This window comes from Ornithorhynchus anatinus, chromosome 3, assembly GCF_004115215.2.
Source record: "Ornithorhynchus anatinus isolate Pmale09 chromosome 3, mOrnAna1.pri.v4, whole genome shotgun sequence".
Taxonomy (NCBI): Eukaryota; Metazoa; Chordata; class Mammalia; order Monotremata; family Ornithorhynchidae; genus Ornithorhynchus; species Ornithorhynchus anatinus.
Window position 1 is genome coordinate 84,885,211 of NC_041730.1, and position 25,239 is coordinate 84,910,449.

General features: G+C 39.4%; 1 protein-coding gene across 6 annotated transcripts in view; it reads left to right on the forward strand.

Annotated features, from left to right (window-relative positions):
• Nucleotides 1-25,239, forward strand: part of MICU1 (mitochondrial calcium uptake 1) — a 229,136-nt gene that overhangs the window by 101,417 nt on the left and 102,480 nt on the right. Inside the window, exons 6-8 of one of the 6 annotated variants that reach the window (XM_029060404.2) lie at nt 3,824-3,835; nt 15,324-15,329; nt 16,444-16,558. In XM_029060404.2, coding sequence (XP_028916237.1) covers nt 3,824-3,835; nt 15,324-15,329; nt 16,444-16,558 — 133 coding nt within the window. The remainder of the gene's footprint in view (nt 1-3,823; nt 3,836-15,323; nt 15,330-16,443; nt 16,559-25,239) is intronic. The other 5 variants (XM_029060405.2, XM_029060406.2, XM_029060407.2 and 2 more) reach the window with 5 other exon arrangements.

A 25,239-nucleotide genomic window follows, 5' to 3' on the forward strand; every position in this document is an offset into this window, starting at 1 on the left:
TGAAAAGGAGTATGTGCAATTGTTGGTATTGTCAGATTCTGAGGGTTTTTTTAGTATATCTTAAGTGCTAATTTAATTTTCCTTCCCTCCTGCTTCTCTCATTCTTCCATTTCTTCACCATCTTTTGGGTTTTAAATAAATTGTGGGAAATCCATTTGGTAATGCAACCACCTCATCAACTCTTTCAAAACTCTACTTTCTTAAAATATGAAATCCAACCATCTGTAAGTTCTGTGTAAATGTGATTTGAAGAGCCAGAAATTGAGTTGCATGCCTTTGGACTGGTAGTTTAACTCTTTTATGACCACTGTTCTTTGTGCTCGTTTTTCCAGAAAAGTCTATTTTGAGAGACCTACTGACTAATGGCATTAAACCTGTTGTATACTTGTGGTTTTTTAAGATGAAATATGTTCTTTACTAGACACTTCTGACTGTCTTTATATTATAAAGATACAACCTGTTGGATTATTGATTATGTGAGTTATATTTTAAAGACAATTCTCTTAGGATTCCATTGTAATTTGTACTAATGGTAGTATGGTTGAGGTCATGTTCTTGAAAGGAGAGAATGGTTTCTTTGGTTCATTGTTTCAGCATCTGCATGTGAAATGAAAATGAGGAAGAGTTCATTTTTATGTTGGGAAGCCAAACGTGTGGTAAAAATTCAGAAGGGGAAAATGTTTATTATTTATAACCTAAAGATAAAAACAAAAGAAATTGAGACAGTGAATAATGTTTAAAAACTGAAGCGTTGAATGATTAATTTTAAAACTGAAGGCAAGTTTTGTTCTTTTTGATAATCTATAGTGGTTGTGAAGATGTGGTCGAAATGTTGCTAATATGAATTTTAAAATAAGCTTTTGTTTAAGTATGTGGATAAAATCCATCTCAGGAAAATTTCTGTCAATCCAATAAGTGTTGGCTTGAGCAGCCCCAGAAAGAAATTTAATTCCCTACTCAGGACTAATTGATTTTCAGTGCAGGCTTTCGGGGTTTCGAATGCAGCACTTTATTGACTGAAAAATCACTTTTAGAATGAACATTCAGGAATTAATTTTGAGTGACAGGTATGAAGAAAGAGCTAAATCCCAACTTTGACTCATAGTGTTTTAGTCACTGCTGTTTCTCCTCCTTCTGAAAAATGGCTTCCATTACTTTAGGGTGTAGTTGCTCTTGGGGGTCCCTTAGTGGCCTGCTTCCAGGGGCTGCTTTATCTAAAAGCCCATTGGAATTCTCACCCACCTCTCCCACTTGCAGAGGAGCAGACTGCTCTCTCCACAGAACAAATGTCCTCCTTTCTCCAGGCTTCACAGCCACTTCCTTCCCCCTCTTGAACTTTCCTCACCCCACTTTCCCTGCCGAAGAAGAAAAATAGCTTGGCAAACCAGGAAGAAGGCAAGCAGAGTTATGAGTGCATGTACCCTACAGAAAGCAGCTAAACTTGATCCTTGGTGTTTTCCTGACTTCCAAAATCCATTCTGAGCCTTAAATTGATTCTGTCAGTCAGGCATTATTTTTTGCTTTCTATCCCAAGGAAGGCCTGCTGCTGGAATGAGGCCACCTCCACCTCTCCTGAGGTTGACCGGGACAGTCACTGTTCTACTACCACTACCAAAATCAAGAAATCCCCAAACTACAGTCACCGTGATGAGTTAGTCATCATACGCTGCTCTTCTTAGGGAATTGAGTTTTCCAGGCTAAAATTTTTCTCCAAACATTTTTTTTTATGGAGGAGTTCATATAGAATTATTTTTCAAATTTGATATGAGATCTATGATGGAAAAGTACCTAATTCTTTAGGTACTGATATAATGTATGTTTCAGTTATTGCTTACATAGTTCATTGTTTGAAAAAACAATTTCACAATTGTCACTTTTCTTTTCTAGACTAGAAGAAATCTAATTTATTTGATTAAAGGATTGGAAACTTCTCAGTTGATATTAAAGTGAAGGCTATTACATTTCTATTTATTAAAGCATACAGAATTGATTTTAATAAGAAACAAAATGAATTTTTTCCCCCATTCACTTTTACTCATAGGTTCCCCCCATTTTCCTGCCCCTTATCCTTTCTCACCAATAACCAGCAATCTCCAATCTTTGCACCTGGTCTCCAATCTCTGGTCTTTGATTCGCCCCCAGAAATTGTAAAGGTTCAAGACCTGATGTGTCTCCACCCCCACATTAGCAGTGGCATGTTTCTTGGACAGTTCATTTTTAGGAGTTATATCTGGGATAATTGACATTAAGAGCTAACTAGTGAGTGTCCAATGGACTATAACTAAAATTAATTGGTTATGAAGAACTGCAGTTCTGCATTCTTTACTTGAGGCGTTAGAAAGCAAGCTTGATAATAAAGTGTATCCAAAAGAGCAAAAAGGTATTGAATAGATGCAGAAAAACAGCTACTACTCTTTCAGCCTGGTTATTTTCCTATTTTCCAGAAGCAGAGTGGCCTACTAGAGAAAGCATGGGCCTGGGAATCAGAGGATCTAGGTTCTAATCCCAGCTCTGCCACTTGTCTGCTCTGTGACCTTAGGCAAGTCACCTGACTTCTCTACGCCTCAGTTACCTCATCTGTAAAATGGAGATTAAATTCTCCTCCTTCTACCTAGACCTGAGCCCCGTCTGGGATGGGACTGTGTCCAACCTCATTATTTTAAATATGCCCCACACTTAGTACAGTGCCTGGGACATAGTAAATGCTTCACAAGTACCACAGAAAACAAATAAAAAACAAGTCACTTGTCTGTGTTCTTTCTCAGAGTGACCTTCTTTTGATGCCTTTTACATAAATAGCAATTGGCCGAGTTAATTGGGTAGCCCATTAAGTAACCAGTGAACTCTAATTTTGTTTGACATCTGAGCTATTGTGTCTTTTGGAGATTCATCTCACCTCTATACTTCGAAGCCTTTTTGCAGTATTATCTATGGCATAAATCCAGTGAAATAGTCTAAGGAATTCCTGTACTCATTCTCAGCCATTTACACACCACTACCCTTAAGTTGTGGAGAAAGGTAAGTGAAAACTCATGCTTTCCACATTTCAGTTGAAAGCTTCATATTCAGTACAATGGAAGAAATTCCTTTTGGGCAAGCTAAGTGTGAAATATTATTAAAACATTTTTGATACCTGGAGATGTTTTCAAGTAAATCGCACTTGCAGTAATATGGACCCAACTGCTCCACCAGTCATCATGTATCATCTAAGACAACTAGAATGGGTTAATTAGGACTTTGTGACATTTAAGCATTATAAATGGATTGTCCTGTGTATATAGTACTTAGTCCCATACAAGAGGGAAAATTGCGATTATATTTAAATATGAATAAGTAAACATAAATATAAAAGAACTGATTTTTGCCAGGCTGAAAAATTTCATTTTCATTCAATAATTGATGCGCATGACATGAAAGCCCTGTTTGAAGCATCCATTTTAAGGTGTGGTATATATTTATCTATATTCCTTTCTCTTATTAAATCCCCTTATGAATTTACAGGTATTTACTTTATGCGGAAATAAGCGTGCTGCTAGTTTTTCGTTTCTTTGTGGTTTTTTTTTGATTTACTAATTGGGTTTCCCTTTTATTGTTCTTGGTAGATATTTCAGATGTTACTAATTTCTGTGACTCTGTCTTGTTTCTTATTTCCAAGTGTCTGCTGATTGTCATAGGTGTTAATTGGGTCTATTCTGTGTTGTAACGTTTCATGATGCATTTATATATATTTGGTTTTAAATTTTCTTTGTTCTATTTTCATATAATCAAACATTCCCCATTCCTCCCCACCCCCCTTCTTTTTAACCTTCTTCTCTCTCATCAGGATTTCTGGCAGGTACTGACTCGACAGCATGTGCTTTTAAAATTAGTCCATTTTCCAAATCCATAGTTATGCTTTGGGGGAATAAAAATGACAGTGCATGCTAGTTTCCTTCCCCCACTCCCTTAAATTGATTCAAGTCATAATGACATCTTTTTGCAAGTTGTCTAATTTTATCTTGAATATAAAGAAAACTAGAATTTAAAATGAGACCTTGAGAATACAGTAATTATGGTCAATTTAAAGGGGGCTTTACATCGCTGAGGCCATATTTGTATGGAGAAGAAAATCTTGGCTGGGTTCTTTAGTTTTCTAGAAGTGATGTTCTATTCATCAGATCTTTTGAGCAATCTTTCAATTTGCTTAGAAAGTGTTTCAGGTATAGGGGGAGACAGCATGTTAGTTTCCTCTGCCATCTGTCCAGTGTGTGATCTTGGACAAGTCATGTCTCTGTGCCTGTTACCTCATCTGAAAGTGGGGATGAAATACTTGTTTTCCCTACCCCTCAAACTGTGAGCCTCTTGTGGGACAGGGACAGTCTTTGATCTGATTATCTTGTACTTAGCCCAGGGCTTAGTTTAGTGCTTTGAATTTAGTAAGTACTTAAAAATACAATATTATCATTATCATTATTGTTATTTAGGATTTTCATGGAATTTTCACCTTGGTGCCATGTTCATGACAGAAACAGGAGAAGACAGTAACTTGGAGACAAAAAGAAATGCATTGAAGAAGCATTATTTAACTTTAATGAACAGATGGAAACTTGTACTTGGTAAACTAGTGAGCAGAGGGAAAAAACAATGACAGTGGACCTTCTATTCATGTGGCAGGATTTCAAGAAAAATCATTATTTACTGAGGAGAGTAAATAAGAGGGTTAGGCTGCTATTGGCGTTCATTCTTTTATACTGTCAGTTCTTCCATAATGTGTGTTTTCATTCAGTGTTTGGGATAGGACAACTATTAGGGAATTTTGAAAAGTCTATCCCACTCTGATCCTGTGCTTGGTTACAATTCGATGTGGTTTTGGAAGAAACAATTTTGTGTATGCAGCAGAGTCAGTCAGCACAAGAATGCCATTGCACTAGTTTTCTGTCAAGCTAATTTCTTCAGGAACCCAGCCCCCACGTGTGAGAAGAACTGGCTGTTTATAACGTATATTCCTCTGTTTCACCTATTTGTGGTATTGATCAAAGATTGTAGGAGCACACCCTAATATTTCTGAATGTATTTAGCATATATAGAAGCAGCATGGCCTAGTGGTAAGAGCATGGGCATGGGAGTCAGAGGATGTGGGTTCTAATCCCAGCTCTGCCATTTGCCTGCTGGATGACCTTAGGCAAGTCAATTAACTTCTCTGTACCTCAATTACCTCATCCGTAAAATGGGGATTAAGACTCTGAGCCCCCATGTAGGACAAGGACTGTGTCCAACCTGATTACCTTGTACCTACCCTAGCGCTTAAGAACAGTCTTTGGAACACAGTAAGTGCTAAACAAATACCATGATAGTAATAGTAATATATAGACCAAACAAAAATCATTAGTCTTAAGAAGAACAATAATTTTGGTTGCAGTTCTCAATTTTTTTCTGATTCCTATCCTCCCAGAAGCATAGCTCAGTTTGTAGCAGTGCTGTAAGGTTACAGATCAAGATTATCTGCAGAGAATAGACACTGCCATCCTTGAACTCGCCATTAGGGTGTTCATTTCAGTGGGCATCAGATAAAATATAAGAAATCTTATTGGGGGTGTGAAATAGCCTCTTAAACAGATATATTCCTATTCCAGATCCTTTGAAATTTGTTCAACTTATCAAGGCCATAAAGGTAAAAGTGTATGAAGGGAGATAAAACTCATCCATATTTTCTGTGGCTGGCTAACTGATGATTGTACTATTTCAAGCAATCGATCATGTTTATTGAGTGCTTACTGCGTGCAGAGCCCTGAATGAAGCACTTGGGAGAGTGGGACCAGCTGGCACTTTCTAAGTGGTTACACATATGGGGGTTCTGTTCCCCCACTGAAAAAGTCAAGGTCAGGACCCATTAAATGTCCTGGTTCAGTTCAGAGAACACCTTAACTATGCAGCAATGACTATTGCAGCTGTTCTTGGTACTGTCGTCTTTAATCCTAAATCTGCCTGGGCCAATAATAGAAATTTCCAAAGTAGGTAGAGGTGTCATCATGTGTTCTGGAATCCCATTTTTGCCCGGAAAAGACAGTTTTAGGACGACTGGGTGGCTGTGGCTGCCCTCTGCTTGCCACTACCCACTGCTTCCTGCCTCTGGAGGTATCACTAATGGCTGCCGACCTGGACAGAAACGTTGGTCCTCTGTGGTTGATAGTGGAGAATGGAAGAGGGGGAGGAGGAAGGAGTAATGGTGTTAAGTGCCCCTCCTCCTAGTTCCAATCTTTTTGTTTCTTCATCTCATCTCCTTTTGCCCTTTATGTCTTCCCCCCCTACCCCATCATTTCTCCTTCCCCCCCCTTTAGGCCAGATTCTCTTTTGAAACTCAGAGTCTGAAAGTTTTGAAGATCCAAAGAGGCTCCTGTAGCTGTCGGAATATTTTTAATCTTATGTAATTCCTGAGAGAATCCCTCCTGCTTTCAGCCTCAGGTAATTACCTTTGCATTATGGAATAACATCCAGCCATCGCAGGAGATAGATTAGATTTGTTTTAGTCTTCGTCTTCTGTTTGTTTTGTTAAATGTCAAATCCCTCCTAGCTCATGTTGAAATCATGCTTATTCAGTAGGGGCTCTAACCCAACTGTATTCTTAAGGATCTCTTGCCAAATTGCTTAGTGTCTTTGAACACTCTTCCTCTGGGAAAGGAAGTGGGGGAACAGTTCTGTTATGTAACCTCTACTAATGTAAATCTTGTTGGAACTCAAGCCTGCATCTCCATAACCCCCAGCAGGTTTTAATGAACTCCTGGGACACCAGATTAGATGAGGCCTTTCTTGTTTGCTTTTATTGCAAGGATTCCTCCCTTGCATGCCCAGTTCCTGCTGCCTGTGGAAAGTCTGGGTTGCCGGCTGTTTTTCCACCTCATCATACAGAATGTCAGTCTTGCATTTCAGGTGCAGCTTGTGAATGGTAATGGATATTTATTGGAATGCTAGGAGAAATATGTCTCTTAATGCCTCTTTCCAGTCTCAGAATATCACCACTGGCGAATACTGTGACTTGTTTTCCTGCAAATTCTGATTGGTTTGAAAATAATAATCAAAATTTTCTTAGGATAATTTCCAGAATATGTACTCCAAAGTAAGGTAGATGTACTGTCTAAACTTCAAATAGTAGGACCATTTTAAACATCTGATTTTAAGATCTAATGTTGATAAATTTTCAATCATCAGTGGTTCAGTTTGTCAGTTTTGAAATACAGGTTTCCATGCCCATGCTTTATGAGTGTTAACATTTTCATGAGATTTATAATTCACTGTGTCACCAGAAAGTTCAAAAATAATTTCTGTTCTCCGATATTTTGGCAAAAACAAGTTAAGGAGCCTTAATATAAAAAACATTGGCCAAACTAAAGTAAATTGGGCCCAAATGTTTTTAAAAGTCCATTTTTAATTTTGTAATATGAATTTTTCAGATCCATTTAAAAAAAGGCTCACATAGATTTATATAGACCCTCTAGCATACATTCATTCCCCCCAAAATATGAGTTTTGCAGATATAAAATCCACACTTGAGAGGTACATCTTTTGGTTCAAACACAAGTCCTTAAAAACTCTCCCAGTTGTGGATTACTTAAGACTACGTGAATTTGGGTTACAATGCCTATCAAATTACTACAGGAATATTTTTAACAAATAATTTTCATAATGTGATCCATTAGAAGGAAATCTAAGGAAGTCCAGATCAATCCTTTTTTTTCAACCATAAGGTGATTTAAGTGAAACAAATCCAAAGGAAAGCATTGAAGAATGTAGAGAGTAAGATTTGAAAGACTAAGCGGACATTTAATTTGGTGAATATGGTCTGTTTTGGGAATGTTGAAACCCACATTTTTCAAGCCCATTTTTAGAGAATACTATACTGGTGATGCCTTGTGTGTGACAGTGTCCTTCTCTGAGTTTAGCTACTGGTTTATAAAAGTGCCGCATTTGAACATTAGAAATCCATGCACTACTTGTGCAGGGATTGTGATTAGAGCATTTGAATAATGAATGGTTTTTTAAAACACCATTGATTAGAGTTAATTTTACACTTTGACAGTTCAAATAGAGCTCTCAAGTGGCAGCCTTTTGATCTCTCACAGGTAACTAGCCTAGGGGCTGGAGGATGGGGGAGGGCACAATAGGAAAGATGAAGGGAAAGAGAAGGGAAAGAAAATAGAGAGAAGGGAAGAGGAAATAAAGAAGGAAAGCAGCCTGGCCTAGTGGAAAGAGCACAGGCCTGGGAGTCAGAGGACCTGCGTTCTAATCCCAGCTGTGCCACATGGATAACTCACAACTTCTCTATGCCTCAGTTCCCTCAGGAGGATTAAGACTTTGAGCTTCATGTGGGACATGGACTGTGTCCAACCTGATTAGCTTGTATCAACCCTAGCGCTTAGTACAGTGGTTGGCATGTAGTAAGAGCTCAATAAATACCACTCAAAAAAAATTGAAAGGAGAATGAAGGGAAAGAGCAAAAGGCAGAAGGAAAGAAAAGGGAGAAAGAGGGGGGAAAGGTGGAGAGGAGACAAGGGAGGAAGGGAAGAGGAGAGAGGAGAGCATTCATTTCTCTTCTCTCTGACCTCTGAACCCTATCCTTCCTCCTCACACACCCCCTCCCCATCCCCACCTCCAATTCGGCAGCCAAGAAGGTCCACAGACCCGGGTTTACTGTCTGAAAAGCGGGACGGGGTCTAGGGGGCCAAAGCCCTGCAAGGGAAGAGAGGGTCCATCCAACTTGAGGTCCCATTGGAGTTCATGGGGACCTAAGCACCCTACCTGTCCTAGACTCAACTGCTGAAGCATGTGAGTTTGCTCCCTCACTCCACGGCTGGTGCTCCTGGCACTTAGTAAACACTTAACAAATACCATTTAAAAAAATGAGATATCCTTGTCAAAATGTTTCTGCCCATTCCAACTTAATTTTGAAAGGCTTTCGTTCTTTCGTTATATTGTTTCTCTTTTCAGAAGGGAAGAAAGAGCAGCTTTGCACATCAAATTGGCTTTCAAAATACATCCGGAAACTGTTTCTGCAGTCCAAGGGGCTCTTACAAGACAAAGGCTTGGGTTCCTATTTGTAGTTAGCTGACAGAGAAACAGCAGGCTTTTGTGAGCCTAGAAATATGGAACTACAGAATCGTAACTACAAATTTTAGAAAATCAAATGTAAACTTTGAAAAGGGAAAAGGAAGGGTCTGAGTTAAATTTCCAAACCTTTCAGATTTCAAGCCACCTCTCTAAGTGATTTTTCCTATTGTTCCTTGTTTGATTAGATAGAATCACCTGAACTACAGAAACTTCTGTAACTAGAGCTTTAGTTTGAGTTTTTGATGCAACATGGTTAAGTATCCTGGAAACCCAAGATTTGTTTCTGCCACTGTCTTGACCTTTAACTTGGGAAAATCAATTAATCTTCTTTAGTCTTGGTTTTTATCTGCAAAATGGGGATAATTCCACTTAAGGGTGCCAAGAGATAGAATTAAATTACATTTATAAGGCATCTGTCATCTCCTTTGTTATTAAAGTTAAATATATAGCAGCAGCTATGCATCATGAATTTCCCCTAATTTATTTCTAGAATAAAGATCTTTGCCATTATTAAAGCTGTTTGTACATGTCCATTGGGGGGCAAAGTTGGAGGGACTGTGTGTGTATGTTTATAAAATGATGTTTGTAGTCATTTCGTGTACAACCACCTAGTTAAAAAAACAAAAAAAATTTGAGCATATGCTTTCAGAGAAATTCAGAGATCCAAAGGTGGTCGGAGTTGGGACTGAAAAGAGAATTGCTTTTATGTAGGATGACATTGGCAAGATCTTAAGTATTCACCTTCCAGAGTTTGCTGCACCGTATTGTTTAGTTTTTGTTTTTTTTCATTAAAAGTGTAGGAAAAGATTAAATGGCAGGGGGAAAAGGAGGAAATTTGTGGGAACAAAGCTCTCGAGATACTTAAAAGCAAGAGCCTTTTTCTGAGTATTGAGGAACCCCACCTGTTGGATTTGTGCAGCCTTTTCTACCTGGAAATGTAGTGATGGCTTAAGATCAAAGACTTTCTGGAATATTTGCATATTTTTGTGCATCAAACAAGTTCTGAAGCACAAGCATTAGTTGCATGGATTAAATGACTGGCTGACTTTTTCCTTCCCTAGGTTTCCACCTGGCAATTTGCAATATGTCAAAGTTGCTTCCTATTGAAAGAAGCATATTGAATGTGTTTCATTTCATTTGTTTTTGAAATGTAAACTAAATGGTGCTTCAGGGAGAAGGGGTTTTTAAAAGCCACAAAATAACTAGGACTAACTGCCAATATTAAAATTCACAGGTAGCTTTGATTACACAAGGATGACATCATAAATTCATTTGCAAAGCTATATCCTTTATTAGTTTAGCTTTATGTTCTTTGCCAAAATAGCATGTAGGTTAAGAGGCTCAGGCAGCCAAAGTGCTGCTTCTGTATCTATCTACTTGTCCCCTGAAGACCTGGCAGGGACAATACCGAACCCTTTACTCAGAATTCGAAGTTCATATTAGGGCAGCAAAAGTCGAAGGGTTCAACTCTGATTGGTGTTCATCTGAAAAATACAAATGGCCTTTTCCAAATTAATCCAGAATCAGTCTTATTTATTGAGCACTTGATATGTGCAGAGCACCATACTAAGCTTTTGGGAGAGCACAATAAAACAGAATTAGCAGACACGTTCCACCCCATACCACTCCAGTTTCAGTAAACAGTATTTACAGCATGATCGTGATCCTGCAGCTTATTTACCGTAGACCCTTACTTTCTATTTTTTGCCAACAGTGACAATGACTCCAAAATTCACATGAGGTTGCACGTTATGCCAGGGCAGAGCACTTGGTGAAGATGTCCTGTGGATGCCACTTCTGTGAAAGTCTTTCTATTCCCAGTTTAATGTACCCAGACTTAGTTTTTCCCGGGTATGGTGATCTCCCTCTCTCCTCTCTATACCTCACCATTCCCCCCTCCCACCACACATGCACACACGAACACATTCCAGAGCCTTTGTGTTCTCTTCCCAGGTACATGTGATTTTTGGACACCATGGAATTTGGCAGAAGGAGGCTCAGCCATGAAAAATAGATTAACCAGACAAAAATGCATCTGCTTCTGTATCCATACTGATGGGAGAGTTGAAAACTAGGGCAAAATGTAACACTAAATGAATGTCCAATGAGAACTCTGTCTTTGGTTCCTAGTCTGGGTTTCAGTATGCTTTCTGCACTCAATTTCAATAGCAGGGACATAATGGGAAAGTATAATTTGTACTTGTCTTTAGGTAAAGCCAACCTGTGTAATAAAATTGAAATAAATAAAACCTACATCTAGTTCATTTCAATAGATCCTGGAATAATAAAAATGTTAATTTTCTTAAACTCCCCATAAATTACTTTTTTATTACATTCACAATCCTTACCCTGCCAAGCTTAAAGACCATCTCATGTAGAGTCCTTGAAATTAATGTTTCTGTGCAATGAAATGGGAGACTTAATGCGCTTTCTTTTGGAAATGCTGTTTAGATTTCTGAGTATTTTCTCCATCTTAGTTTGAAAACTATTTTACTGTGTATACAAAGTCTCACTTACATCCCAACATAAATTGGTTTGATTTTTTTTCTTTAATATATCAGAATTGCTTTTATTTGTCTTGGGAGTGATTATTTCCCTTTACTAAGTCCCTGTTCTAAATATGGAACTTTTTATGGTATTTTAGTTATTTTTATCAGTAAATGTAAATGTTCTTTAATCAGCCTAGTGAAGTTAGAGCCAGTTTGTAAAACTGTTCTTCATTAGTCTGCTGAAGAGTCTGAACCTCTTGGTAGAGACCCCCTCACCCCCTTCCCAATTAGTATTCCAAACCACTCAAATGGGCTTTACTTGGAACAGAAAAAAATGAGTTAACATTTAAGCTTGGACTAAATTTAATTGAGAATGAGCCAAGCATTTGAGTGGAGGCTTATCTGAATTTTTGCTGGCATTCTAAATAGAAAATGATTAGAAATGTAATTTGGAAGTTGAAGCTGTATGTGTAATTTATCAAGGAGCTTGTAATGATTGGCTTATTTTCTTTAACATGGAGTGTAGAATATTTCCATCTAATCATTCATTCTTTACTTGTTGAATCATTTCTTTTTGGCTTTTATTTTGCCATTATTTCCATCATTAATTCAAAGGCTGTAAAGAATATAGTGTATGTTGAAATAGTAAATATTTTAGGGTTGATGAGGTTGTATTGGCATTGATTAGAAGCCAAAGAAACCTTACAGATAAGAGGATTTTAATAAAGAGAGAATTATTTATTGATTTTCTGCCTTTGACATCCAATAAATTTCTCAGTATTTGAAGTTCCAAAACTATTTTTTTGTACTCCCTGAGATCATTTAGTATTATGCTGAATCTGCATCACAATTGTTATCATCTACAACCCTTGACTTCAAAAACTGATTAAATGATTTCATTTGAGGGGAGGGAGAACAATGGCTACCCCTCACACCCCCAATTTAAACTCATCTTACTTTTTCAAAAGCCCATTATATCCATTATCAGACTGATAGTTATGTTTTTATTAATTTCCCTATGGCATAGTTAGTTGATCCGACAAAGCAATCTGTGACAAATCAAGCCCAGATAAGAAGTAACCCAAAATCCAAAAGAGGCTGGAAGAAATATGTTTTTCAGTCCTGTCAGGGCTATTAGAACTGATTTCTAGCTGTGAAGGGACTGAAAATGAATTCGATGGTGTCAACACGCCTTTTAAATTACAGGTGTCATTACCCAGTTTAATCGACCTTGTGACTACCCTGCCTTTCTGATATCAGATTAAGTATTTGTAAACTTTTGTGGTGACACAAGATAAGGAGTCTTGAGGTTTATTATCCATGATTTCTTTCTCCAGATATATAGGAATCACAAAATTATTTTCACATCAGATCAATAAGTCTTTGGCAGTCCTAGTATCCAAAATTAAGTAGTTGTATGGGTTTTTTTTTAATTAGAAGAGAGGAGTTAGAATAAGTAAGTCAAATAAGTGGCCAGATGACCACTTCAGGGTACTCACTAAAATCTCAGGAGTTAGGGAAAATAATTTCCTGGTCCCTAAGAAGGAAAGTCTATCTTGGTGAAAGTCTTGAGCCTCACAATTTCTCATTTAGTCTTTGAGGTGTAATATGTAAAGTTGCATCCTTTACTAAGAACCCAACACAACCAAAGCATACTCTCTTTTGGGAGAAATGATTTGTCTGTGGATTAAAACATAGATATATCAAATAGAATCATCCAAAATTAAAACTATAATGATTGGTTTTCACCAGTTGGTATAAACCGTTTCATTCATGTTTGTGAAAATCAACCTTTCTAGCATAGTAATGAATTAAAATGTTCTATTTCAGATATTTTTTTTAAAGAAATGAGAAATAATACTGTACTTCCCGCTACTGACCAGATAATTTTTCAAAAATTGTTCAGTCCATGGTTTCCTAATGATTGCCCAGCCACCTTTGCATCATACAGGAACTCCTCACCATTGGCTTTAAAGCACTTAATCACTTTGCCTCATTTTACCTTACACCTCTCTGATTTCTTCCTACAACCCAGCCTACTCACTTGGCTCCTCTAATGCCGACTTACTCACTGTACCTCGATTTTGTCTGTATTACCGCTGACCCTTTGCCCACATCCTGCCTCTAGCCTGAAACTGCCTCTTCCATCACTTCTGACAGACCGAGCCATATTAAAATCACATCTCCAAGAGGCCATCCCCGACTAACCACCGATTTCCTCCACTCTCTCCTTTCTGTGTCACCCTTGCACTTGAATTTGTACCCTTTAAGCACTTGTTATTCACTCTTAGCCCCAACGCACTTATATAGCTGTAATTTATTTTAATGTCTCTCCCTCACTTGACTGTAAGCTCCTTGTGGGCAGGGAACATATCTATCAACTCTGTTATGTTTTGCTCTCCCAAGTGCATAGCACAGTGCTCTGTATAGAGCAAGCACTTAGAATTTATCACTTATATAATTTATGATTTAATTTTGAGAGATCTGAAATTCAGCACCCTAAATTTGTCTTCTTAAATGTCAATGATCATATCCTTCATTAGGTTTCATGAAGAGGAAAGCAGAAGGAGCTTATAATTAATAAATGAAAATAAAAGAGAGAGGTCACTCTTCCTGGCCAAAACAATGTCGAGTAGTTGCTTAGAAATTAGGGGTACTGGCAGTTAAAAAATGTAATGTTTTACTTAGAACAAAATGAACATGGCGGGGGGAGGCAGTTATGGAAAACTCAAGAAGTAGTAAATTGCACATATAAATTTTCCATTGTCAAGAGATGGTAGAAACAAGGCTTGCATTTTGTTCGCTTCTGTCATCAGATTCTTGGGCAAAATTAAGATATCACTAGGTTATTCCGGGGACAGGGAGTTAAAAGTCTGAAATAGCTGTTGTAGGCAATAGTTTTTTCCTCTCAGGGTTTCTACTAACTTGCCTGAGAATTTTTATTGAGATATTATTAGGCAGGGCTCTTTCTTCTGTCTCCCATTTTACTCAACCTCTGAGATTTTCTGTCTGTATATATATAAAAAAAGGATAGTTCTTGTCCTCATTATTCCCGAGGTGATGTCGGTGGTATGCTCAGATTCTGAATGCTGTAGATAAATAATTAAATTATTGCATTTTTGTTCTTAATGTACAACATCTCCTTTAGTGCCTGATGGGTGCTTGCTTAAATTATTTTCTCCCAGTATATCGGTTTGTTTTTTCCGACTCTTTTACAGTATTAAAGTGTTTGAATAGTTTTATCCAATTATACTATCTTGAAAAACCAAAATCGGAAACATCCCAAAGATACTTCATAGTTTGAAACCCCATTCTATTTCCTTCTTTTTCTGAATCTCTCCTGTTGATTTTCCTGAAAGAAATGAGTCGAATGAAGTTTAGCTTAATTAGGATTTTCAGGGGATTGTTCCCCCCTTTCAAGTTGACAGGTGAAATTGTTGTTGTCAATTAAAAATAATTAATTTCCAGGCCACTGTCAGGTAAGACACATCTGTCCCGATGAGTCAATTGAGAACACCTGCCCTTGATGGAGTTCACTGACTAAGAATCTTTCTGATTTGCAGGGATTCTAAGCAGTGTTGTTGTCAGAATGGCTTAATAATGAGATCCTTCTGTGCTGAAAGTGCTCCAAATCTGCCTTCCCTTTTGCAAGCATAACTGAGCCCAGTGATATATTAATGCTTCGTGTGTTTTATTCTCATTGGTTAACTACTTTTCTTTCTTTTCTCCCGTATATGATGGGATGTCTACTAGACAGAGGTAACCCATTGGGACAGCTTTTTGGCTTTCCCTGATGCAGTGGCGTGGATTAGTTTTGTTTCTGGATACTCTTTCTAAATTATGGCTTGTATTGAGCTGTGCTTCTGTGCTTGCATGATTTCACTTAAATTGCGCTTCATTTTTAACACTGTTAATTTTCTATCCCTATTGATGATGTTTTTGACTATCTTCAAGTGGCCGGGTGCTTAAGAAGTTCAGCATTCAATCTAACTCTGGGATGGATCCTTTTCAGTATTAGAAGGTCATCAAATCGTTTTCACCTTGGCAAAGAAATCAGAAGGTTATTGCACAGGAATGTGTTTAAATTCTTCAACAAAGTTAGTCATTAACATAACGCAGGAAGGTTTTGAAGTATTGACTATTCTCTTCAGACACTCCTTTTTACAGGCATATTTTAAGAGACTGTGTTTTAAAATCCTTGAAATAAACCAAGTTCCATCAATCAATCATCCCTATCGAGCACTTACTGTGTGCAGAGCACTGTACTTAAAGCGCTTGATGAAAGAAAAGCAATGAAGATTAAAGGCAACATTCCCCAAGTGCCATTTGCGATTTCCCTTCCAAGAGCCCAATAACTTTCATATTGATATCATCTTCAAAAGAGACTTTCCTCTGGGCATTTCATGTCAAATATGAAAACACATATAACCCAAGAATTTTTTTTTCTGTGCCTGTGCCAGGTTTGGAAATGGCCACTCAACTATTCACCTGTTTTTATTAAATATGTACACTGATGATTAAAAACTGCTAATTTCATTCATTTTACAAGTAGGTACTATGTGTGAGTGAGGGTGGGCTGTTAAAAAAAAAAATCTGTGGTCAAAATACTGCTCTCTGCCAAATGATGTGTTTAAAATAATTTTCTAATTATTCTTTAGACCGCATTGAAACTGGAAAGGGGTGTTCTCAAAACTGTCATTTGATGGCCTAAAAGCCTGTAAAGGATCCATTGACTTAGAAAAATACTGAAGGAAGGGAGTGCTTACGAGAAACAGCTTTAGGCAGACATATGAATAATGTATTTTTATCTCGTGTTTAGGATCTAATTCATTTATGTTCTCTTTCTATTTTGGGGGATTGCTATGTTTAATAGAAGATATCGCAGGAACGAGAGAAGTTTGCTGATGAAGGCAGCATATTTTACACACTTGGAGAATGCGGACTCATCTCTTTTTCCGACTATATTTTCCTCACTACCGTCCTTTCCAGTAAGTACAAAACTGGTTCTGGAAGTATGATCATTCCTGTTCAAAAGAGAAAATTGGGTCAGAAGTGGTTTTTATCATATCAATCAATCAGTGGCATTTATTCAGTGCTTACTATATGGAGAACACTGTTCTAAATGTTTGGGAGAATGCAAGAAAATTAGCAGACCCGTCTCTGCCCATAATGAGCCTACAGTCTAGAGAATGAGCTTACAGGCAGGAGTTGCATGTCTCTCTTATTAAAAATGAGTCTTTCCTGAAGTTCGAAGTTAAATACTTATAATTCCCCAAGGTTTGTGGTTTAAAAATGAACTCTTATTGCTGCATCTTAATGATACTATGGCCTTCTTCAAATAAGAGATTACCTACAAGGAATTGACTCTTTAAGAACTATCATGAGTAAAAACAAAAAATGAATGCTATTGACCCTGCCCTTCTGGTGGTATTATTTGTACAGGATATTAGAGGTTGTCCCAGGGGAGCTGAAAAATGCATTTAGAAGAAGCTTGACCTCAACAACCGAAGCAGACTTCCCAGACTTTTTTGTTCTGGGGCATACAATCAGTCAATCATATTTATGGTGTGCTTACTATGTGCAGAGCACTGGACTAAGTGCTTGGGAAAGTACAACAAAACAGTTGGTAGACATGTACCCTGCTTGAAGTCTAGAGGAGGTGACTCTCTAATCACTAATATAAATAAATTACGGAGGTGCCCATGAGCATCGTGAGGCGGAGGGTGTGGTGAATAAAGGGTGCAAATCCAAGTTTAAGGGCAACGTAGAAGGGAGTGAGAGAAGAGGAAATGAGAGCGTAGTCAGGGAAGACGTCTTGGAGGAGATGGGCTTTAAATAAAGCTTTGAAGGTGGGTAGAGTGGTCGTCTGTCAGACATGAAGGGAGACAGAATTGCAGGCCAGAATCTAGGTAAGGGGTTGGTGGCGAGATAGACAAGATCGAGGTACAGTGTGGAGGTTGCCATTAGACAAGGGAAGTGAGTGGGCTGGGTTGTAGGAGGAAATCATAGAGATGTAGAGTAGGAGGGGCAAGGTGATTGAGTGCTTTAAAGCCAACGGTAAGGAATTTCTGTTTGTTGCGAAGGGAGACGGGAAGCCAGTAGAGATTTTTGAGGAGTGGTAAGACGTAAGCCAAAAGGCATTTTAGGACATTGATCCTTGTAGAATTCTTACACTTCATCCAAGGAGATTTCAGCAAACTAAGGCTGATTCTGTCTTCACAGTTTATATCCCAGTTAAGGACAACTTGTGCAGCTGTTGGTATCTCTTGTTCCCAGATGGTACTAGGGGGTGTGGAGAATGTATCTTTTCCAACAGAACGTTTTCCAACATGTCTGATAATTCAGAAATTGTTCCCCATGGTTTGTATTCTTCCTCATTCATAAATGCTGTTGACTTACATACTCCCAACTCATTTTTGCCATTCACATGTGAAATTTCAAAATGTGCCAAGACAGCAGAAGCAAAGAGAATATTAAATACTAATTCCCGTATCTCAGAATATGAACATCTGTTAGGAAAAAGCTTGAAACTAAAATCAGCCCAATTTCATTCTAGGCAAGGTAAAACAAAACCTAAATGTGCTTCCCGGTGATAGTTTTTAATTTATAAAACTAACCTATAACTAGCAAATTCATAAAAATTATTGGAATCCCAAGGTTAATTGACAACACAAGTGATACATGACTAACCAATTAACATTAAGGGAATGTCATACAGGTGCTTCAGTGCAAGAGTAGAGTCATATTCAGGGTGAGGTTTTTCAGGAAGAATATTTTTGCTTTGAGATTGTACTCTCCTTTATTATGGTATTTGTTAAGTGCTTACTATGTGTCAAACACTGTTCTAAGCCCTGGGATAGGCACAGGTCAATTAGGTCAGACACAGTTCCTGTCCCGCATATGGCTCACAGTCTAAGTAGGAGAGAGAACAGGTCTTGAATCCCCATTTTCCAGTTGTGGAAACTGAGGCATAGAGAACTCAAGTGACTTACTCAAGGTCACACAGCAAACAGAGCCAGAATTCCAGTGCAGTTACTCTGACTCCAAGACCTGTGCTCTTAACTCTAGGCTATGCTGCTTCTCCTGTGGGCTGCAAGTTGTTCTAGGAGCTTTTCTAGTTCCTGGCTGCTGCCTGGCTGCTCCCTATCTCCACTTCCAGCCTGCCCGGGGTGTGGGTAATACTGTGGGACCATGCAAGGTGCCAGTGAAGAGACAAGGCAGGGAAGAGGAAAGACCTGAAATGCTGTCTGTCTCCTCCAGGCAAAAGCACTTATGGGCTTTTATTCATGCTTTCACTTGTATTTATTGAGCACTCACTGTGTGCAAAGCACTGTATTAAGCGCTTGGGAGAGTACAGTGTAACAACAGACAGCTGCATTCTTGCCCACAACGAGCTCACAGTCTAGAGGGCTCGAAGGCTGGTTATGGAATACGAAGCTTCAAAAATGTTGGGCCTGTCGGCCAGCAATTTCTACCAATATTAATAATGTTGGTATTTGTTAAGCGCTTACTATGTGCAGTGCACTGTTCTAAGCACTGGGGTAGATACAGGGTCATCAGGTTGTCCCACGTGAGGCTCACAATCTTAATCCGCATTTTACAGATGAGGGAACTGAGGCACAGAGAAGTTAAGTGACTTGCCCACAGTCACACAGCTGACAAGTGGCAGAGCCGGGTATTGAACCCATGACCTCTTACTCCCAAGCCCGGACTCTTTCCACTGAGCCACGCTGCTTCCAATATTAGGTCAGGGCCCAAACTTTTGTATGGGAAGACACTACAAAAACAATTGTTGGCCAGCAAAAATTCATCCTTAAACTGCTTCTCATTTTAAAATGGATTGAGTGATTAAGAACTGTCAACCACGTTGGCAAAAAATGACCACCGAATGTTCTGTGTGTCTGCAGTGATGGATAGAACTATAGGTTTTCTGCTGAATGTAAGCTCTATCATTAAATAAAAGCTGTCATGCGGGGTGTTTGTACATAAATCATGAATCTGTAGCTGCTAAGTAATATCACGCAGGCTAACAACATGAAATTAACTGGTACTGAGGACATCAAAAGATGATAAAAAATGAAGTTGTAGGAAAATGTCTTTAAAATCTATGTTATAGTGACCGAATTATTTGGTGTGATACACCGGCAAAATTGAGGACTATTGTATGATAATCAGCATAAGTTCCCTTGCCCAGAGTCTGCTGAGGAAATTAGGCAGCAGGCTCACTATAAATTGAATATCCTATTTCTGTTAATCCCTTCTATCCTGGTTTTTGAAAGAATCTGTGTTTGCAAGGGGAAACAGATGTAGTTGCTGTAGACAGGAGTTTGATTTCTCCTGGCCCCAGAATGATTGGAAGAAAAAGAAACGACTTTGGCAAATGTGGGTGGAACTTATGTAAATATTGTCAGCAAAATAGAATGCTTGTAGACCTGGTAATTTGTGAATGCTCTTTTCCTAGAGGCTTAGCTAACTTTCGTTCATTTGTTCATTCAGTCATATTTATTAAGCGCTTACTGTGTGCACTGTCCTATTGGGAAGGTACAATACAGCAAAAAAGAGTGACAGTCCTTGCTCACAAGCTCACAATCTAAAACTGGCATTTTCTGCCAGTCCAGTCAAAATATGTCCATTGTCATACTCATTCCCATTGTAGGAAGAGAATAGGATGAAAACTTGGTTTGGTTTGTGATTGTTTTCCAGGAGACAGTGCTCCCAAGCCTTCAACTACAGTTGTGAAGAGTAAGACTAATACAACAAAGAGAAAAAATATTTTATTTGTTACCAAGTACAAAGATTATTGAATTGCCTTTTAGAAATCAAGTAACCTGTTTGCAGAAACATTCGAAAATACTCCGGTGCTGTTTTTTTGGTTTATGGTTGTTGAGTTTTTTGTTGTTGGTTTTTTTTTGACATGCAGTTTCCTTCTTTAGTCCAGTCAGTTCTCGGTGTTCATTCAGTGGTCTTTTGAAAAATAGAGGTTTCTTCAAATGTAATAAAAGCAGTCTTTTAAAAATGCATCAAAAATTCATAGGCAGTACTAAATGCAATTACAGCCAGATGGCTTGATGGTTGCTTCACAATTAGGGTTCCTCCACCTGCTCCCCATAGTTAAAGAATTTAAATATTTGCATCTTCAACCAGGTGAAACTTCAGGACAGAAAATGGGAGGAAAATTAGTTCATTCATTCATTCAATAGTATTTATTGAGCACTTACTATGTGCAGAGCACTGTACTAAGCACTTGGAATGTACAATTCAGCAACAGATAGAGACAATCCCTGCCCATTGACGGGCTTACAGTCTAATCGGGGGAGGCAGACAGACAAAAACAAGACAACTTAATCACGATAAATAGAATCAAGGGGATGTACACCTCATTAACAAAATAAATAGGGTAATAAAAATATATACAAATGAGCACAGTGCTGAGGGGAGGGGGAGGAGCAGAGGGAAAGAGGGGAAAGGGGAAGCTCAGTCTGAGTAGGTCTCTTGGAGGAGGTGAGCTCTCAGTAGGGCTTTGAAGAGGGGAAGAGAGTTTGGTGGAGGTGAGGAGGGAGGGCATTCCAAGACAGCGGTAGGACGTGGGGCAGGGGTCGACGGTGGGACAGGCGTGAACGGGGGATGGTGAGGAGGTGAGTGGCAGAGGAGCAGACCGTGTGGGGTGGGCAGTAGACAGAGAGAAGGGAGGAGAGGTAGGAGGGGGCAAGGTGATGGAGAGCCTTGAAGCCCAGAATGAGAAAGTTTTGTTTCTTGTGGAGGTTGATAGGCAACCACTGGAGGATTTTAAGGAGGGGAGTGACATGCCTAGATTGTTTCTGCAGGAAGATGATCCGGGCAGCACAATGAAGAATAGACTGGAGCGGGGAGAGACAGGAGGAAAGGAGATCAGAAGAAGGCTGACAAAATAATCCAGTCGGGATATTATGAGAGCTGGTACCAGTAAGATAGCTGTTTGGATGGTGAGGAAAGGGCAGATCTTGGCGATATTTTAAAGGCATTGGTGACGGATTGGATGTGTCGGGTAAATGAGAGAGCTGAGTCAAGGATGGCACCAAGGTTGCGGGCTTGAGAGACGGGAAGGATGGTCGTACCATCCACAGTGATAGGGAAGTCAGGAAGAGGACAGGGCTTGGGAGGGAAGATAAGGAGCTCAGTTTTGGCCATGTTGAGTTTTAGGTGGCAGACAGACATCCAGGTGGAGACGTCCTGGAGGCAGGAGGAGATACGAGTCTGAAGGGAGGGAGAGAGAACAGGGGAGGAGATGTGGATTTGTTCATCTGTATTTAATGCATTTTAGCTCCTAAAAAAGGGTTCATCAAAAATGGGCGTATTTACTGAGCATTTACTGTATGTAGAGCACTGCACTAAGCATTTAGGAGAGTACAATAGAGTGGGTGGACATAATTTCAGTGTTCAAGAAGCATACAATCTAGTAGATTAAATATAAAACAAGAAATTCTTATGAATAGGTGGAAACTTCCCCTCAGATGTGAGGATTTGGAGTAGTAAGGGGATGGTAAACTTTAGAAAAGCTTTAATAAGCTGTGTTTACAGAGGAAGTAATACAGAGGAAAATAAATCTCTTCAGGATTTTAAGAATAAATGTTAATGTAGTTTCCATGTTTTAAATTCATGACAGATATCTCAAATATACAGTAAAAGATCTGTGTAGATGAATAAGATTTTTGTGGGGCTTTTCCTAGTACCTTCTTGTCAGTTTTGCTTTCTTGTCTTTTCTTTTAAAACAAACTCTCACCATAGAATTTCTCCTGTCATTCTCCCATTGCCCCATCCCCATTTGTCTAAATTGCTCTCCTATTTCCTCCCCTGAACTCCATTACTTTCTCCTGCTCTGTCACTCAGGGCTGAAAAATAAAGGGAAAAAAATCATTGCACCTGGATTGCCACAGCCTCCACCACCCCACTGCCCTCCTTCCTGTCCTAGAGATGAGCAGGTGTTCAGCTTGGAGGGAGGAGAGTGGGAGTGGTGATGGCTACAGGGAAAAACGGAAAGACTTTGGCTGCAGGGAATCAGCCACTGAAGAAGATACCTGGATCTTGGGGTAGAGTAAGATGGGGTGGGTGGGGTGCAGCTGCTGTCTCCAAAGAGATAGCCTATAGCAGGAGTTGCTGATTGGGACGGCTAGCACAAACCCCCACAGCCAGCCCGACCGGGACCTTGTAATCCATAGATAATAATTAAGGTAGTTGTTAAGCGCTTGCTATGTGCCAAGCACTGTTGGACACAGTCCTTGTCCCAGATGGGACTCACACTCTTAATCCCCATTTTACAAATGAGGTAACAGGTACAGAGAAGTTAACTAACGTGCCTAAGGTCACACTGCATATATATGGCGGAGCCCGGATTAGAACTCAGGTCTTTCTGACTCCCAGGACCGTGCTCTGTCCACTAAGCCACGCTGTTTCCCCCGTCAGTTGTAATCAATCAGACGATCATATCTATTGAGTGCTTACTGTAGGCTGAGCACTGTTCCGAGCACTTGGGAGACTACAGTGTAACAGAGTAGGTCGATACGTTCCCTGACCACAACAGGCTTACGGTTTGTTCCAGCCAACTGGCCTGTTCCCCTCAGTATAGGTGATAGATGACCCAATGCACGTTTCCTCAGGTTTCAGGCTTCAAGGTTCCATTTTGCCACCTGAGTGACCCGTGTGGCAGCCGCCTTCTTTTCAACAGCGGCCCAGTCGACGCATTCAAGATTATGTTCCCAACCTCCCTGGAAACCCATGAGAACTGAGAAATGGATCGGTGACTGTAGTCCACAGAAACGCCCCCGAAGGTGGAACTACAACATGGTGGTGGTAACAAGAAATCAATCCCACACCTTTTTCACATTTCTGCACAGCAGGTGCTGGATAAATTGATTAGAACATAAAGGTATCCAGAAAGCAGAAAACAACTACAGGGTGAGGGGCTAGTTTTGCCAAAAAGTTTAATATTTCTCACTGTCAGAAAATCCAAGGGATTCCTAGGGAATTCAGGGGTTTTGGTCATTTGGACAAAGGGCAGACTTCCTAGTAACAGAGTTGTCAAACTTGTTTGGAGAAAAGCAGCTAACATGAAGATCTTTGTGTTTCTGGCAGTTTTTTGGAAGGTCAGCCAGGAATTGAGTGTGTTGTGAGTTGAGAGCAAAAGGTAGGTTCTGTGTGTTGTCGTCTTGGTGATCAATCAATCAGTCAGTTGTATTTATTGAGCAATTACAGCTGCCCACTTGGTTCAGATCTGAAATTACACCCCATTTATTGAAATGTAAAGTTCTTCAAGATTTTTTAAGAATATCCTTCCCCCCCTCCCCCCCCCCCCCCCCGATATTGAAAGGGAAGGAAGGAATAGCTGCAAACATGAGCTTTCCTTTCAGCTAAATTATCACTAGATGTATTCACCATCCAGTTTTAACAGGGGGAATTGTGTTTTCAGTAGTAATATCTAAAAGTCTTGCTCTGCTTAGCAGTTCTTACCAATAGCATAACCCAAGAACACATAACCCCGGGGCATGTAAGAACAAAGCCATGTTCCATTTCAGTTATTCCAATATGGGAAATCCTTTTAGCCCAGCTGGCCTATTACAATTCCATCTCCTGTAGTTTCACAGCCTTAGTAGAGTATTCCAAAAGGACAACTAGCCCTGTGTGCAGTTTCCGTGGTTAGCAAACATCTTAAAATGAACCGCGAATTGCCGAGGTTTGATACAGTTCCTTCATTTTTACATCTGTGAGGATCTTTAACGGGAAACAGAGGGAACGAGGTCTGGCCTACAACTCCAGCCAATAAGAACTTCAGAGTTACAGTAAGGAAATTCTGTCCATAGCTTTCTCTAGTGTGAGACTCTCTGTAGCACAAGAGGCATTCAGACCTGGGTGCTTGAAGAAGTAATGATAATAATAATGTTGGTGTTTGTTAAGCGCTTTCTATGTGCAGATTACTGTTCTAAGTGCTGGAGTAGATATAAGGTAATCGGGTTGTCCCACCTGAGGCTCACAGTCTTAATCCCCATTTTACAGATGAGGTGACTGAGGCACAGAGAAGTTAAGTGACTTGCCCACAGTCACACAGCTGACTAGTGGCTTGAAAGGTGTGTGGCATGCAAAGCACAGTTAACACAATGATCTGCTCTGTACAGCTCTTGCCTGTAGAGGTGAAAATTTCCTATCTTGTTTTATGGGTTTTATGTGTCAGCCTTCCCTGACTAAGCCCTCTTCTCCTCTTCTCCCCCTCTTACTTGCTCCTTCATTCATCCTCCCTCCCATCCCCACAGAACATATGTATATACCTGGAGTTTATTTATTTATTTATATTAATGTCAGTCTCCCCCTCTAGACTGTGAGCTCATGGTAGGCAGATTGCGTCTTTTGTTATAGTGTACTCTCTTAAGTGCTTAGTAGAGTGTTTTGCACACAGTAAGGGCTCAATAAATATGATTGAATGAATGAATTTGCCAGTTTTTCTCCATTTCCTATAGGGGAAGGAAGTTGAGCACTGTAATAGTAATGTACTGGAGATACTCCTTATCTTGTACTTCCTTGTAAGGGAGTGATACAGTCTCCTATCCTTCAGACTTCACTAATGACCTTGACTTGCACAACCCCTATAATCAACGTTGCATTTCTCCACTTGGTATAATCTATCCTTCAATCATTCATTCAT